General features: G+C 40.2%; 1 protein-coding gene and 1 long non-coding RNA gene across 3 annotated transcripts; both read right to left on the reverse strand.

The window, feature by feature from the left end:
* Positions 1-1086: 1086 nt before the first annotated feature.
* Positions 1087-9980, reverse strand: LOC117260492 (uncharacterized). Its single transcript, XR_004501925.2, has 3 exons — positions 9846-9980; positions 7174-7299; positions 1087-1855 (listed from the first exon to the last, which is right to left on the reverse strand). It is a non-coding gene; the product is annotated as an uncharacterized LOC117260492 (long non-coding RNA).
* Positions 9981-12493: 2513 nt separating this feature from the next.
* mid1ip1l (MID1 interacting protein 1, like) lies at positions 12494-16061 on the reverse strand. 2 transcript variants are annotated; one of them, XM_033632405.2, is made up of 2 exons: positions 15914-16061; positions 12494-13773 (listed from the first exon to the last, which is right to left on the reverse strand). In XM_033632405.2, the coding sequence occupies exon 2, from the start codon at positions 13678-13680 to the stop codon at positions 13183-13185; it is 498 nt and encodes a 165-aa protein (XP_033488296.1). In that variant the 5' UTR covers positions 13681-13773; positions 15914-16061; the 3' UTR covers positions 12494-13182. The 2 variants fall into 2 exon arrangements, with proteins under 2 accessions (XP_033488296.1, XP_033488295.1); XM_033632404.2 differs by lacking the exon at positions 15914-16061 and adding an exon at positions 14201-14359.
* Between the last annotated feature and the right edge of the window lie 2270 nt (positions 16062-18331).

The following is an 18331-nucleotide window of genomic DNA, read 5'->3' on the forward strand; positions in this document are numbered from 1 at the left end:
GTTTGCAGCCAAAGCTGCAGCCAGCCTGTACAGGCCTGACAAAACCTGGTCACTCAAGGAAAGAAAAAATAGAAACTTTGGACTCTGTTTGTCTAGCTCCATGAAAGTTAAATAAACCAGAGAGTTAAATTTGTGCAACTGTGTGCAAATATTGTGAAGGTGTTAAAATGCCTTAAAGTTATGATTTTTTTGTATCTAAAATATTTTATGGTAGTTACAGCCTACACACTACTTTCTGGAAGTAGCTTTCTTGCGCAGGCATTTGATCTGGTCCGCTTGTAAATGCTGCCTGGAGAACATGAACCAACTCTAGGCAATTATACAACTTTGTAACAAAATTAGTCCCTGATTCAGACCAAAGCAAGACAACTCTAGGTCTGAAAGCACCCTTCAGTTGTCAGCTGAGGTGTTAGATAACATTTAAGCGCTGAAGTATCAAAGCTGGTGTTGCTGTATGAAGTCAACACGTAACCCTGCACGTGCCTTTAAAAACTCACCCAGAGATAAAAATCTGGTTAAAATTGAGTAACTATCTATTTCCACATAAGGGTGTGTGAATCAATTAACTACACACAACAACACGGGCCACTTCTCTGTTCTTTGTCTTACATCATATTTGACTTCCTGTCAGTTTCCTACCAGCAAAAACAAAAAAATAAAAGCACTTGACAACCAGGAAATCCTCTCATTAAAAGATAAAGCTTTCACTGCAAACAAACACTCTGATGCTGGAAATCTGATCATGGCGTTTTCTGTGGATTGTAGTGGTTTCCATTAGCTCCACTGGCAACAGAGGGCTTTATTGTTAGTGAACACAGACACAGCCGTGTCATTGTCGTGCCTCTTCTCTTGCAGATTATATCAAATGCAGCGACGGACACAAGCACTGACCTGCAGAGACCCCGTGTTTTTATCTCACAGTGATCCTCGCTGACCACGAGGACTCCAGCTGAGAGGAATGACCCTGATGGTTATCACCTATCGACCTGATAATTACAGGAAAGTCAGGACCAGAGGAGCAGGGTGCTATTGTTGTATAAACATGAGGACAGTGCTGGAAAGTAACATTTACATTTCAGGGGTTAATATTATACTTTTTATTCCTCTACATTCATCTGACAGCTGATACTTTCCAGAATAAATTTTACCAACAATATGATGCATTATTATATATTAAACTCCCAATATAACACTCTGAAAAGGGCTATTCTGTCCAGTACATACTTTTACTTTTGATGCTTTAAGTTCATTTAGCTGATCACAATCAGAAACAGTTTAATTGCAGAGTAGGTTTGCACACAAAGAATTTCTCTTGGTGTGCAAACCTACTTTGCAATAAAACTGATAGCACTTATTGACTTAAGTAGAGTTTTGCATACACGACTTTTACTTGTACCAGCATGTTTAAAGCTCAGAGTGCTGCTAACACGGCTTCAAACAGTTCACAGAGGTGATCTTTGGAGGAACATACAAAGTAAAAAAAAAAAAAAAAAAAAAACACATACAGAGCATCTTAAACCCCACCTTGACTCTATATGCATGTGTACATTGTGTGCTGACAGAAGGTTGCACTGACCTATAAGCACAGCATTAAGTGTGTGTGAGCAGCACACAAGGCCGGGCTGAAGGGATTGTTTGCACTCAGAGACACTCAGTGTCAGGCTGTAAGCTGCTCCAGCTGAACTCCACACCCACTCTCGCCTCTTACATAACACCATACATCCCTCCCCTATACAGCATGCTCTACACAGAGCCCCGTACATACTGATCCTGTGTGGTGTTCACCCGCGCCTCACCACAGTGACGTGGTCCCAGGGGTTTGCGCGAGTAACGCCGTGGGTAGATGGGTTCTCTTCTGTGGAAAAACAAAACAAAACAGGCTTTATTGTGATCTGAGTGAATTCTGTATTTTCTCCTCCCATGCCAGAGGAATAAGTTTCACCAGCGAGGATGCCCTCTGTGACCCAAACAACACAAAGATTGATTCTTTTCCCAAAGCTGGAGAGCGTAGAGCTATCAGTGCAGCCCAGGTCTTATCATAAAGTAGAGGGAAAAAAGCAGGGGGAGGGGTGGTGCCTCTGTGCTGTTGGGGTTCAGTGGGAAAACCTCCGTCGAAAAGAGAACATGGTGTTCCCAGCTTCACATCTGCGTCTCCATGCTGACAAGACAAAAGAGCTGAGGCTGGGAGACTGGGCAGACAGACCAGACTCTTAACACACTAGATTTGAAGTTGCAATGTCCTGTGCCATACAAATAGGTTCAGGCTGAGGCTTTGTTCAAATGCAAAAAAAAATAATGTAGGAATAATAACTAAAAGAATTCTGGCTGTAGAGAACATCAGCTTTTGTCTGCACAACTAGTGGTGAAAGAAGTATGTAGATACTTATGGTCACCCAAAAATCAAAAAGTCATATATTTTGGTGTGAGGCGCTGAGTGTTGGAGATACCGGCTGTAGAGATGTCTGCCTTCTCTCTAATATAATGGAACTAGATGGCACTCAGCTTGTGGTGCTTAAAGTGCCAAACAAATACATTTGAAAAACTCAACAGCAATGTCTCTTTATAGAAACCATGACCTGGTTACTGAAGATAATCCACAGACACTGTTGTAAAGAGTTTCATGGGAGCTATTTTCTTTCTACTGAACTACACCCGCCAACCGTATCACCTGCAGAAGGAAGCGTGCATCTACTGCTCACTCACCTAGCACCACTGAGCTAGCTAATGGTACAGCTCAGCAAGCAGGAGCCTCTTCTCCATGAGTAGATGCACAATTCCTTCCGTCTGAGCTATCTTATATTCACGAGAAGGCAGACATCTCTGCATCCGATATCTCCAGCAGTTGACAACTCATGCCAAAACAATCTAGATTAAAATACAGCACTACAGGTAAGCATGAACTCCTGGTTAGGATTCTGTCAGTGTTCATTGTTCAGGAGGTTTTAACAGGAAAAACAAACCGACCAGGTGATTAACACTGGTAAAAGCACTGAATAAAGCAGTTTCACATTATAATTATTTTTTTTCTTCCACACTGTTCGGCTCACATCTTTTCTTTCTTTCTTGCTTTCTTCAGAGCAAGACATTCAGGAAGTTTTAACTGGGAGCCAAATTGTCCGCAGAGGTCGCCCCCCCATTTGCATCTAAAAAAATTTTTTACGGTCCGCAAATCATGTTTATGTTTTGAATTTGTGTTTTGGCCTGTTGCGCCACCCACCGCTGTCTACCAGTCACGCAGTCAGTAGAGTCTCAGCATCAGTTACAGTTACAACTGAGCTACAGCAACACGGCAAGCAGCATTAGCAGTGTCCCAGTACATAGCATTAGCAGCCGGCTCCTCAGCTGTATCCCGGCAGCAGCGTTAGCAGCAGAGAAGCCGGACTTGCTCGAACGGACCGCTGGAAAACCGAAGATCAAGGACACGGTGACGCAGCCCTGCCACGGCAGCCGCCCATGGGCTAACAAATCAGTCTCCAGCGTGCCGCTGTCCAGCAACCTCGAATCTGTAGGGGAGGGGGGGCGGACATGAAAGGCGGCAGTATTTTGAATTTGAGTGCAGTAACCGTTTTGGCCACATTCTTATATACAGCGCCTTTAACTATGGCGGTTGATGCAAAAACATTAATCACCCTGTCTAGAACCGGAGTATGGTTTGTCCATTCTGGGCTACTGTAGAAACATGGCGGTGCAACATGGCCGACTCTGTAGATGAGGACCCACTCTCTAAGTAGATAATAATGGCTCATTCTAAGGTAACAAAAACACAACAATTTTTATTTTCAGGTGATTATAAACTAAAGAATACATGCTTATTATATTATATTCCTTTAATGCTAAAATATCCTTTAAATCCTACACACCGGACCTCAAATTAAAGGTATAATATGCAACATTTACTTAAAGTACCAAAGTAAAGCACTCACCATGGAGAATGGCTCCTTTATTAGTGTTCAGAAAAATGAAAAGTTACTGAAAAATGACCACAAAGACGTACAAAACATGTAATGTATCCTTCAATCTAAGTGTCGTGCTCCTCTGTAGGCAGGGTGGGGAGCATTTTACGTCATGTTATACTTCATTTTCTTATAATCTGCCTATGGCTGGAGGCTACTTAGAAGGACAAGAACCAGCTATTCACTGATATGGCTTCATATTAGAATATTTACACTGAATGAACAACGTAACTATCAACAAAGGATAATAGTTTATTTTTCTAAGAATCAGGGGCCTCATTACAAAAAGAAATCCTACGTGCTTGTCCTGTCCTAAGAAAACCCTATCTTCCTATCTTTAACTCACATCTGTGTCCTGTCGTATCTCTGACCTCCTGTCTTATCTTAACCTGATTAGGAAATCATAACTACAACTGTAAATTCAGTTTTTCAGTCTGCACTCACCCTGTCATGCCTGTATCTATGTTTACAGAGTACCATGGGCCATACACGATGGACAAGCTATAATATCAGCAGCTCTCACACGTTACTGGCTGGCTTGCTATCATGGACCAAAAAAAGATGGGGTGTTTAATTTTAGCTACGAGGAGTCTGGGCCACTAATCGTGTCAGTGGAAGAGAGGAAACCCCATCTTTTTGGGAAGTTTTCCTCTTAATTATTGTCATCCTAAATTAAATATAAGATTTCAGGCTAAGGAAGTTTCTGTAATGAAGCTCCAGGGCCTCCCCTCTTTAAAATCAATGCCTCAGTCTGGCCCCCATTCAAAAGTTGGTCCCAAAATACCTCAAAACCTGATTACATGACTAAAATCACTTCCTATATGCGTGATCTACATTCAGACCTTAATCCAAACAGTGGCTGTTGACTGAAGCGAAAGCCAAGGAGACAATAGGTTACACATTTATATACTCATTGATCACAGAACAAAGTTGATATGGAGCCAAACACAAACAAGGGACAGTTTTCACTTCCTGGTATCTGTTTCAGTTGTATGTTACATCATTTCTAAACTGCATTCTCTAAAAACACTTGAAAGAAGAATATTACTTTATCACCGAGGTGGGACCAAGTCATTGTTTTGCAAGTCACAAGTGAGTCTTAAGTCTTTAAACTCAAGTTCCATGTCATATTGGAAAAGCATCTATAAGGGACTGTTCGTTATTTATGAGCAGGGAGGGGGTGGTGCAAAATGGGGGATGTATGTCAAACTTAAGTTTTTTTTATTTTGGCTTGAGAGAGGCGTACAAATTTAAATGGTTGTATTTTTTTTTTTTTTTTTTATTGCAGATTTTTACAGAAAACATGCCTTCCAAACCTGCCTACGGGTGCGTTTGGAAGGCATGTTTTCTGTAAAAATATCACCACAATCACACCATTTATCATAGCCAGAAACTGTAAAAACAAAAATTATTGTTGGATTTTCAAATTTCCAAAGGTCCTTGGACACATCATGTGTGACAGACGCTTCAATCAGAACAAAGACATAACCAAATCTGAGTTTAAAATAGTGATATTTCATCTAAAACACTCTATTTTATGTCTCATTAAAGATTTGGTTGAAAATTAACCGTTTGCCCAAACTAACCTGCATGCACGGCAAGAGTGAAAAACCAAGACTTTTTTCAACTTCAGATTTTGGTCTTCAACATTTTCTCTTAACTTTCAAATATCAAAGGGTAAGTTTTTTTTAAATTGAATAACTAATTTATGGTGGAGGGAAGGTAACTCAAGGAGGCTCATGGAAAAAAAATTGAAGCTTCAAGTAGGGTCAAAATATAATAAAAATAGAAAGACAACACCAAAGCCACCCCCCTTCTTCGATAAGTAAAGAACAGTCTCTAACTATCTTCCCATTGGCTTGAAGGAAGTTATAAAGTTAAGCCAAAAGACTCAAGTCCAAATGAAGTCACAAGTCATCAGTGTTAAAGTCCAAGTCAAGCTGCAAGTCTTTTTGGTTTAAAGTCATCAACTGTGACTCTAGTCTGATCTGAATCCATGTCATGTGACTTGAGTCCACGCTTCCGATTTATCATTACATAACATTTTGTATAGCTGGAGGGGAGTCTCTCTGAGTGATGAATGAAAACCTCATAGAAACAACTCTGCAGAAATCTGTTTTCCTCACGGATGTTTTCTGCTGCTCAACGTCAAATACACAGAAATGTTAATGACATCAGTGAGCATGCTGGTTCTCATTACCCCTGCAGCAGCACAACAAGGACGCATATTGTAGGTCTGAGCCGTGCACAAAGATGTGGGCTTCACCGTCTTTCACATGAGACAGTTTTACACCATGACAACGCCTAGCAACACTGACTCCGCTGCATGCGGGCAACATACAACACATTACATTACACAACAAACCTGTTTTAACCACAAGCAACCGTTACCCTGGGACCAAGTTAATCACCGGCTGGACAGCCCCTTCAGGTTCACCTGGCTGAATGTAACTAAGGACATTTACTCAAGTGCCACACTGCTTGAATATTAACACTTTCTACTACATTTATTTGACATTTACTTTCACGACTAATTGCCCATTTTTTTCCATGATAAACATCATAAACCACTGGCCACTTTATTAGGTACACCTGTGCAATCACATGTAATTCATGCAACAGCTCCATCATAAACTGCACCTTTATAAAAGTGACACCTCAGATAAGAGCTGTTGGCCTCTCCGTGTATAATCAGCTGATAAAATATTATGATATAAATTAAACAACAGCATATAAATTAGTTAATATTATCTCCACTGCAACCAGTTGAAACAATAACATGCTGCTTTCATGTTGATGATTCTGTTGCCTAATGAATACTTTTACTTTAAATACATTTTGCAGCAGGAATCTTTGCACTTCTTCTGTGGTTAAATGTTGAATGCAGGACTTTTGCTTTTAATAAAGGCGTGTTTTGTACATTATAGAAATACAGAAGAAGAAGAAATGCAAAAGAATGTGAAGTTTCAGTTCTGACTTTATGTCAAAGACGTCTGTGTAGTGTTGCAGAGATATCTACTGAGAAGAGCATGCTGACCTGCTAGCCTGAGTCACAATGTTTATTTACAGCAACTTCCAGGGAGCAAATCTTTGTGTGACATGCATTTAAAACAGCACTAAGTCGACGTTGCCTTAATTAGTTACGTTTTAGCCATTAAAAAAAACAAAAACAATATCAGTTTAAGTGTACGTTATATTATTAGTATTTTCACTGCCTTACCTTGCCATCAGTTTTTTCCTGCGTATCACTGAAGCCATTATATCAAAGCCACCTGACTCCACTGACAAAAACAGTCATTTTACATGGCAGAACACAGGAGTTGTCTACTGCTGCGTCGATTGGTTGCTGTGAAAGGTAAAGTAGAGCAAATATTCAAATATAGTGTACAATTACACAGATATATATATATTTTTTTAGGTGGCTAAAGTACATTTTTGCTGTGGCCCTGTCCACAGTAGTACATTTTTTAGCTTCTGTGCCAGTAGATTTAGTTTATCAAACATGATATTAAAGCAACAGAGTACATAAAACAAGCAGAGCATAAACATCAGATAGGTCTGACCACTGTGTTTAACTATATATCTTTAAATATTGCAGTTGCAGCTGAAAATGACAACAGAAACCAACAAGTTTGCCGATTTTACATGTCTGCAATAGGAATCAATTACCAGTTTTCTACCTGGATGTGACTGTTGCTGTTAACGCAACGTCACAGTGATTCCTACACTTTGACAGTGAGTCACTGTAGCGTCCAGTCTGCCCTTAGTCCAACATGAGATGACGAAAACACAAGCTAGACTAAGCTATCTTGCAGGCCTACACTTCGTCACTTGTTCTAGTACGTGATCATAAATTGTTGTCTCAATCCAGGCATTGGTCAAAGCTAAAATAGATGCATAGCTAGATAATCTTAAATCTGAAACCCAAAATTCAAAGTCTAGTGTTTAAGGGCAAAGAATATTGACAAGCCGGGACGCGAGAAGACAGTACAACTATCACAACACAAACTGTACTGAAAAATATTCCAAAAGCCGTTGGTGTATGGTTTTGATGTGGCTGATTTCTTGCTATTATGGTTCTGAGCTAAAACTACAACATGAACTGCAGGCTGACACCACACGTAAAGATTATAACATAACAGTGTTATTTTGACCATCTCCCAGACTTCATCAGTTTGGTCGAAATCTACATATCCTTTCCCTGCTGTCAGTTAGTAGTTGGCTTGGAGGTGAAATGCCATGCCATTAGTTCAGAGCGTGTGGCCAGACAATGGGCCACACATCACACCTTTAAATTGAGCAAAGGTTTTCCTTTGTTAAATCCAAATCCCCCAAGGGCTTTAAGCTGACAGTCACATATTTGTGTCTTTTGTTGGAGTTCACAGTTAAACTTAAAGGTTTACTGAAACGTGACTGGATATTAGAGCAAACAACAGTGAATGAACTCCAGTGTTTACTCAGGGAGCAGTGCTGTTACTATAGAAAGTGCAGAAACTGACCAGATGATAAGAGCCAACAGGGTGTAGGCGTGGCTGCTAGGTACATATTGGTGTTGTAAATGCACCACTGCAAAGATATAAATCTTTATTTAGAGTCACATTATTGACCCTTAGACGTCACCTGTATCAGGTTAACTTGTCATGCTGCGTAAAGTGATTATCTCAGCTCTGTGTGGCTGTCTGGGGCCTTATCCGTCAGGTAGGAGCTTTACAGCTGTTGAGCAAGAGACAGTGTAGCCGAGGTGGAGCAGATAACTGAAAAGGGACAGCAGACACTGCCATTGTCTTGCCAAGTCTGTGATCACGCAGGCTCATGCTGGCAGGCGACGTAGGGTGAAGACCTGCCAACCGCACAGCGCTTCAGGAGACCTTTCAACACCAACTGTCTCCCATGTCCCAAGATCTGTCTGTCACATTGCACTGAACCCCAAAGACCTTGCAGCACGCCAGCACCAACAAAGATATCAGACATCTAAACAGCTGTTTACATTAGGGGTCTGATTTATACAACGCCTCACATTAAATGTCAGTCACCTCTTTAGAATATAGAGTTTTAAATAGTTTTATAAATGGCTGCACAGTATGATGACACAGCACATCCTCCTCTCAACTCTGGAGCCATTTCAAAACTGCAGTGTACTGGGTGGTTGCAGCCATTTGCTCTCAGGTTTCTCAAGACATTAACGTGACTTGGGAAGACTTGTACATGCTGGCAGTCGGGGCTATATTTCAGAATATCAATGTCATGGTTCAAGCCCTTTCAGATTTGTTTAAATGGAGCGTGGGATGGAAAACACAGCTTCAAAGCATATGCTTGAGGACATATTAGTCATTTACTGCAAGAAATATCTGATAATATTTACTGTCATGTACAAATAGCTGCCATAACATATTGTTCTTAAATCCAGACAAGTATCATCAGACAGTTAATATTGTTAAAGAAATAATCTAACAGGAATATAGTCAGATAAGAAGAGTAATACCACTCCTGTATCTGTCTGTTAAAGACAGGGCCACAGCTAGCAGCTGGTTAGCTTACGTTAGCTTAGCTTAGCATACAGGCTGGGGAAACAGCTAACCTGGCTTTGTCTTAAAGTAAGAAAATAAGGAAGCTGACGTACAGTTCACTAATTTCACGTTTTATCCACAGGCTACATTAAAAAATGGTCTTAGCCACCCACTGGTTTGTGGACTTCCATTTTGAAGTCTCAGGCTCGGTATTTTAGCTGTTGCTATATTTTATTTTTGAAGCCAGAAGGGGAGCTAACCATATTACTAGCTGCTAGCTTGGTTAGCACGGTGCATTGACAGCTATTGTTAACTGTAATAATGCTAATGCTAACGTTCGCTAGAGTAAAACAGGCTTAAAACCATTAAAACAACATGAACTTACCGGATATCTGACTCCTTAGAGGGTCTTTTAGTAAAACCAAACGCTGCACAAAACTTTCTAGCCCACCTAAGTATTACAATTAACTTTAATGGTCTAAAAACACACCGAAACAGCGACCGCTATGGCTAAGTCTATGGCTACACCATGGTTACATTACCAAACCAACATTAACTTTAAGTCTCAATAATATTTAAACAGGTGAGTTATGTAAAATTAAACCCCATATAGTTGTCATAAAGAGGGAAATTAGCTATAGAGACAGCAGCTGTTTTTTTTTGTACCAGGCTGTAAACATGTTAATTTCAGCTGTAAAGTTGAGGGATCTAACATGGGGGTCTATTGAGCCAGCCTCAAGTGGCCATTTAGGAAATGTTGTATTCATCACTTTCATGTTAGCTTCATTTTTCTGCCCTGGAGGTTGCCACTTGGTTTTACCTCATTTGTTTAATCCTTACACAGACTGAGTAATAAACCCCACATGGACTGTGTGCTGGACTATTTCTTGGCTGGGAGCAGAAACATCCTGGAGACTCTGCTGGTTGCCTAGCAACAGTTCTGAGCCAAAAAAACTATCTGATACATAATTAATATTAACACAGCAAATTTTCTTTTTCTACACTTTGGTTTTTGTACAAATTAAACAAACAAGATTTAAAGTGTTCATTTGTTAGCTTTAGATGTGCTGGTAGGTGAATTTTGTCACCACTGGACAGAGCCAGGCTAGCTGTTTCCCCTTGTTTCCAGTGTTTATGCTAAGCTAAGCTAACCGGCCACTGGCTGTAGCTTCATATTTGACAAACATGAGTGGTATTGTTCTTATCTGACTCTTGGCAAGAAATGTATTTTATGTTGTAGAAAAAAAAACATTAAAGTCTCTTAAGCTTGTGTTAACTACAGACCTTATATCAGTTGTCTAACCAAAAACCCATTCAAAAAACTCATTGACCTCAATATAAGGGAACTGGAAGTGATTTAGAGTGCTAAAATGCTAATTCATTTCCAGGTTTTATGACTCATTTCTGCACCACTCTACAGGCAGATTTCCCAAAATGTTGAGCTTTGTCTTAAGTTGGGACTCAGTTATAGATTTAATAGAAAATTTGTAGATTTGATTGTTGTATTTTGCAAATTTCAGTTCAAAAGAATAGAAAACCCAGTTTCTGTTCACATTCACAATCTGGCCAGCTGTCACCAGCTTAGTTGACCCAGTTATCTGAGTGGGCTGAGACTCACTGACCAGCACAGCCATTTTGATTTGTAGCCATTTGTATGGCCTATTGTGAGCGGGGGAAAGAACAGAGGAGGGCTGCAGCCTCGCACCACAGGGCTCATGCAGCACTTTTTATGCAAACTCTCCAACCCAGGCATGCTCTGAGCTGCTGGTCAGAGGAGCACCAGTTTGTTTGACCATGTCTGCCCTCCACTCGCCTCCTGGATGCCCTTTATCACACCACAATCTCTTAATCACCACTGTGCCTTTGAGAGGAGAAAAAAAAAAAAAAAAACCTTTGCGACCGGATTGGCTGTTCTTGGTGGAGCTGTTGCTAAGGGGAACATTTCACCCGGTGATGGATAGATGTGGCAGCTGTGGGGCAACCAGTTTGAGCAACACATATATCAATTTAATGCTTCATTTATACTCCACTGGCATCATGTTTGGTGTGACAAGGCTGCAGATATGTGTGATCGATAGCCTCTAAATCTCCACAAACTCCTGCAGAGGTGAAAAAGACCCGTGCTCTCTGTGCCACCAGGGTGCCATTTATTTATTTTTTTTAATCAAGCTTATTGTCTCACCTAAATAACGTCTTATCATTTCTGATGGGTCAATGCACTTTACACATTTTATGACCCTCTTGCAGCTGTTGTTCCCACCATATGAGCTGATTAGGACTGTAAAGGTCAACAAAATTAAGAGGGGAAGTAAAACAAAAAATAAGGTGCATGCTGAGTTTGTTGCATCCTGACACTTTGTAACATGACAATATGAGCACAGGTGTATGTAGTTAATTTCTTAAAAATAAGCAGATTGTAAAGGAAATTTATGCAAAAACTGTTCTGTAATTATCCGCCATTTTCTAAAGACACTAAGGAAGTCCAAATAGTCAACTTAGATTCAATTGCAATACCTATATTTGTTAAAAACTTAAGTTATTTGCGCTAAATTGCATCTACATTGTAGGCAAACAGTGCCACATAAATATTAGCTTCACTGCACCCACATGGGTTAATAAGCTGCAAGCTATTCTTTCAGGTGATTTGCCTTTCAGCATTTACTTTACATTTGCATGAAATAGCGATGATGTGAAATGTGTTAATCAAATTAAGCTCGAGAGCCATGACCTCTTTTCGCGGCACCTCTTTACGTACGTCTTCTCCTTTAGGTAAATCCTCAGCAAAGCACTTTTAAATCCTCTAACAGCGACACTGAGTAAAGCTGCTAAACTCGCCCTACATACAGGAAACTGCGAGTCGAGGCTGTTGTAGTTTTCATGTTACGGCATGTCAAAATGCATCATAAACACATTCCTGCACAGCTCTGAGGACAAGAAAAAAAACATTTGTTTTGTAAGTGAGCTACGAGAGGAGAGGGCAGCAACGCTTTCAACATCCTTCCTGTTAGCAGTGACAAACAAGGAAGCAAAACATCATGTTTCCAATTATTTATTTCAGTTTTACTGCTTTAATAAAAATAAAAAAGAAAATATTGAAATATCCGAGGGCAAACAAAGAAATCATTTCATCATGAACACCTTGATGAACCATTCAAGCAGACAATGGGCAGTAACTGAACAGGGCATGAGGGTATACAAAAGTCAAGGCACGCCATGTTACAGTTGGATAGATTAAAATCTCAGCAGGTAAAGAGCCCTTCAGCTCAGCGTTAAAATTTTTAAAAAAGGAGGGACAGAATAACCAGCATTCAACTTCTCCTACAGTCAGAGACCATTTATTCACAATCTGGTGACAAACTCGTGATCATACTTGAAATGAAAAGACAAAATAAAAATGAAATAAAAATAAGAGGGAAGGACAATGTCTGCATAAATCAGAGCTGCGCTTCATCTGGACTTGGAACAGATTCAATAAACCTCCACCAAGCACAAAGTGTCGACCTCAGGCAGAGGGACACGTGCAGGTGTCACTGGTTTCAGGTACGTTTTTTGGTGGGGGACGTTGGAGTGTCGCTACTCAGGAGTGAGAGAAGTCACAAAGTGGTCGCCCTGGTCAGTTCACTGTCCATTGAGATCTAGTAGGAAGAGATGGGGGCCTTCTCAACACATCCCATTGTGCAAGTTAAGCAGTCTGGGGGGTGGAAAAGAAAAAGTAGTGACTTCTATCTCATGAAGTTTCCGCCTCCGATTTCCCTCTTGTACCTGTTGGTGAGGTTGTCGGCTTGCGTTGTGAGCTTGGACAGAACTCCGAATAGTCCTCTGAGGTGATAGTGAAACTGATCCTCCAGGTCCGCGTTGTCAGCTGGGAGCAGGTCTCCAGTGACCGGCTGCTGCTGCTCTTCCTGCTTCACCGCCATCTCCAGGAAGCTGGCACCGCTGCTCATCTCCTTCTTCAGCATGCCCCACTCCATGTCGTTCTTTATGGATTTGAGGAGCAGGTAGTGCTCGTACATGTCTCTCTGCTTGTTGGAACACTGCGGCTCCTGATTGTTGTTGTTGGGCTCCATCTCGCTGGGCGCCTGCTCCTCCAGCGGCAAGTCTCGGAGCAGGCTTGGCACCATGATGGTCTCGTCCATGTTGTTGGCAGCTGCTATGAAGCGGTGCATGACGTTGATGAGAGAGTGCTTGTTGCTGGCGGAGTCGCTGCTGATCTGCATCATTTTGAAGGCTTTAGGTTGGCTTGGTTACAGAGTAAAGCTGGCAGGTGGTGATATTAAGGCAGAGCTGCTTGGGGTTTGAGATAGGTGGCTGATCTGCAGGAGGAAGGATGCAGGAAATATATTGATCAGATGCAGCAAACACAAAGCCAGATCCAGGGCCTAATGCACTCTGAAACACAGGTCTGTACAGTCAGCATGGATACAAAGGCGGCCAATTCATAACCACGCGCGCGCGCGCACACACACACACACACACTAGAGTGCAGCTAGGCAGGAAATATGATGAAACAGAGGCCGCCCTGTTTCTCAGCTCATCCGCTACACAGATCCTCACTTGTATCACCGAATATTACACACATTATATATCGATCATTGTGATTTATCATCCTAATTCTGCCGCATTGAAACACCACACACACACACACACACACATATATATCAATATGACCTTGACTTCCTGATACTAAAAAGAGGAAGTATATTCACGTCAAAGCCCTGATTAAAACGGATGCAGACTGACCTGAACGACGAGGTGACCTGAGGAAAAAGCTTCTTGGCGTGCTGATTGGATAAAAAGAGTTTCTTTAAGCTCTGCACCACCCGCCGGGAAGGAAAGTACAATTTTCCCCAACCGACTACCGCTGAACTCCGCTTTTATACCGGAAAGCCGGGTTGGGATGGAGGGGGAAGAATAACGTCCACCCTACTTGTATTTTCCTACCGAGCCCATTGGGCAGCAGGGAGGATGTAGGCGGCCCTTCAGAGCATCTGATCCTAAACTGACTAATCAGAGGTCGAATCACAGCCGCCAATCACATGTATTTGTCCAGGGCTTGTCTGCAATTATCTGCAGCACATTTACTCCTCATCCTCTGTAGGGCGTTTGTACCCTGAAGGCAGCACTGATGCAAGTCTGCACAGGGATGCGCGTCAGGTGTGTAATTTAAATAGGAGTGTTTGGCCTTTGTGTGGAGACATGGAATAATGCTAAGCTCACTGTTAAAGTCAAATTAAGCTATTCGGTTTTGTCTCAACAGCTGCCTCCCTTTATTATGTGACACTGCCACCTCGTGGTTGGACTTTGGACTTAACTCTTATGCAGCACACGCCTGAACAGAAACTGACATCAGTCATTGTTTTACATTAACCTGTCAGTCACAGCACTCACAGGGGAGACCGGGTATGATTGCAATACTTTCACAATGAAGGGATGACCTATGAGTCATGTATTACATTTACTGTGTGATCATTTACTGCTTGAACCTGTATGTTACAGCCAAAACATTGATTTTCCAGGTATAAAAGTGTGTTCTTGGACCAATTATTCATTTAAAATAAAAATATTTTATTGAGCAGATGGATTCCACGTATAATCTACATTTAAGGGTCATTTTTCTGAACTTCACAACTGTGCATACTACCCTGAGATCAAATAATGTAGTAGGCACAAAGGTAGGATCAAATAAGGAAGCCATTATTCATTTTGATAGCGCTAAAGTGTTAAAGTTTAAATCTGTAATTAATCAGGTCAGAGATTAGCGTTTTAGGTAAAATGTGCTTTGTGACAAAATGTCTTTGCTTTTTTCAAACCATCCTGCCAAAGCTAGCTAAACAATGGCTGACAGGAGCAAGGATGGGCGTGACACTTAGGATGTTATAACAAACCCCAATGACGACTTTCATCCATCTATTTTACTTGTCGAGGTGAAAGTGCTAGTTTTATTGCGTTTTATCTTTGCTGTGCTTTTAGATGTCGCTGTGTTTTATCTTGCCCGCTTACATACTCCTTTTTGTCTCAGTTAGGCCTGACCCCAAATAATACCTGATCAATATTTTTTGCACATCCTATAATAAAAACAGTACAGCACTTATTCTGAAACAGATATTGAACATATGTTATGTCAAAGTTCTTTTAAAGCACCCTTTTCATATTTTTAATTGTAATTTTCCCAGTTCTTGACTGCTGCAGTACTTGGCCTTTTATTTTTTATTTCCTCGTAAGTGACAGCCTACTTGGGAAGGAATCTTATTGACTCTCTGCCATGTGACAAATACTGCAAAAAATGTGATATAGTTGAAGAAGTTGCTTTCTGTAGTACACTGACAAGAGTACTTAATGTTAAAATCTGAGAGTTCTAATACAAAAATTAATCAAGTTATAGGTGCTCAGACAAAAAGTGTAACAACCACACTTGGTGTCCCCTGTAAAGTCAGAAGAAAATGTTGGTCTTACCTGATAGTTTAAGCTTGAAAAAGCTCCAAATAACATCACTGATCAGGTATCAATCCCTGTGTGTGTGTGACAAAGTGCTGAGAGAGTGAGAGCAGCAGCAGCAGACATTTTGACATGCAGGAGCAGCACAGGTGTATGTAACAAAGTTAATTAAATAGGTAGGTGTGGCCGTGTCAAGAGCATTGTTAAGATTATTAGCTACACCTGTGATTTTTCAGCTATATATGTGGCAGGTCAGACTGTTGGCTGTGAGACACGACAGCAGGGAGTGGAAACGGTGTGGCATGTTGCAGAAGTCTGTGAGCAGTCGGTCAAAGATTCTTGTTTTAGTTTGAATCATGTTTAGAACTATTATCCATCAATTTACAGAGAAAAGATCAATCAGAAAAACAAATGTCTTGCAGAGATAGATTTTCCAAATCTGTTATCATCTGGTGGCCATGGAGTTTTCTTCTTCTTTCCCCACCTGTGTTGGGATTTATTTTGTCACCATGGACACACAGTCATATTACAAAAGTTCTGCATTATCATTAATGTAGGGCTGAAAAATATGTATTATATCTTATCATGATTTGAGACTAGATATCGTCTTAGATTTTGGACATGGTGATATCGTAAGTGTTCTTTCCCTGGTTTAAAGGTTGCATTACAGTAAAGTGATACAATTTTAACTTACCAGACTGTTCTAGCTGCTCTGTTATTTGCCTTTACCCACTTATCCATTATGTCCACATTACTGATGATTATTTATCAAAAATCTCATTGGTTAAAAGCACCACTTATCAACCCTACAACATTGTCACAATATCAATATTGAGATATTTGATGGTATTTAAGGAAAATACAACTTAAAAGCACACATAACATGTTAACAGGCGATAGAGGTTTCTATCAATAATAGAATTACTGATTGTAACCCCAGGACTTGAATTCAAAGACCAAAGTTGTGATATTGAACCAGAAAACTTTAGTTTGATAGCTTGAATTTGGGTTCATACTTGCAAATTCCAAAATGCCTGTTTGATCATACAGGGAACAGGCATATTTTTATTCTTGAAAGTTTTAGCATAATCAAAATGATTAATACTACTTTATCCTCTAGATCAGGGGTAGACAACCTGTGGCTCTGGAGTAGCCCCTCTGCAGTGGCTCCCTCTGGCTTTGACAAAAAAATTATATTTTTTAACATTTTAATTTTCATTTATCAATCAAGACCTAAGGAAAATCCTACATTCTACAATAGTAAAAATGTGAAGCCTACGTACCAATAAAAAAAAAAAAAAAAAAAGACATTTCAACAACTAAAATGTACGTAATACATCTGCTGCCTGGCACCTTTAAATTTTGCCAAACCTCAATAGCAGTGGTTTAACTTAAATTTATGGGTTTATTTAACTACATCCTATGAAATAATGTTTAAGTTATTTGCTTTTTCTCCTTCTTTTTTAAATTTATTATCATTATATTATTGTCGCTTATTTCCTAATATTGTACAAGTTTTGGTTTGTTCATGTTTTATGTGTGTATATGTATTTTATTTCCCATTTTACCAAATGGAATTGGTCTCTACATATATTAAATAATCTTCAGAAATGCTGTGGCTAGTCTTGAGTCGCCCTAGCTGGTTAGCTGTGAATGCCAAATCCAAAAAGTAAATGTCATGGAATAAAATAGAGAATTTTGTAGTGTATGGACAAATGTGTTTGCTTTCACAGCCTGCTCTGCAAAGTTTTAGTACCAAATAGTGCTCTGCACAGTAGCCACCCTGTGGTAAAACATATTAATGAATGCTCATTTAGACTAAAAGTATAGTCTAATTTAGACTTAATACGCTGTGTTGCCTTCATTATAAGGCTAAAATCTGTTTTGTGGCACTACACAGATTTTTTTATTAGTATTTTTGGTCAAAAATGGCTCTTTTAATTGTAAAGTTTGCCGACTCCTGCTTTAGACCCTCATCTCACTAAGCTATACATAATCCCTGCATTAACTTTAATTTCTCCTTTTAATTAACTTTATTGACCTTGTTCCCACCTTGTGCATGTATCTATGTTGGTGTATATATATATATATACTGTACTAAGTATAATATGCTGTGACTTTTATTTGTTGAGATAATCAATAAAAGTTAAAGTAAAAATAAATTAATACAAACGCCTACAGATACACTAAGGCATCTTAACCATCTGTTATATCTTTAATATTATGCTGGAGTGAAATTAAAAGTTGTCCTGCACACTGAGAAACGAAATGCCTTTCACATGTTGTTTTGTATGGATCCCTCACGAGGCCCCAAATAACTGAGTCATGTTCATCTGCCAAAATATCTCCGCCTGCCAGAATATTTTTGCATCTTCTCAGATGAACATAGCTGCAAACAGCTGTGGCACAGACATGTCCCGAGCTGCACAAACACTG

This window comes from Epinephelus lanceolatus, chromosome 7 (assembly GCF_041903045.1).
Source record: "Epinephelus lanceolatus isolate andai-2023 chromosome 7, ASM4190304v1, whole genome shotgun sequence".
NCBI lineage: Eukaryota > Metazoa > Chordata > Actinopteri > Perciformes > Serranidae > Epinephelus > Epinephelus lanceolatus.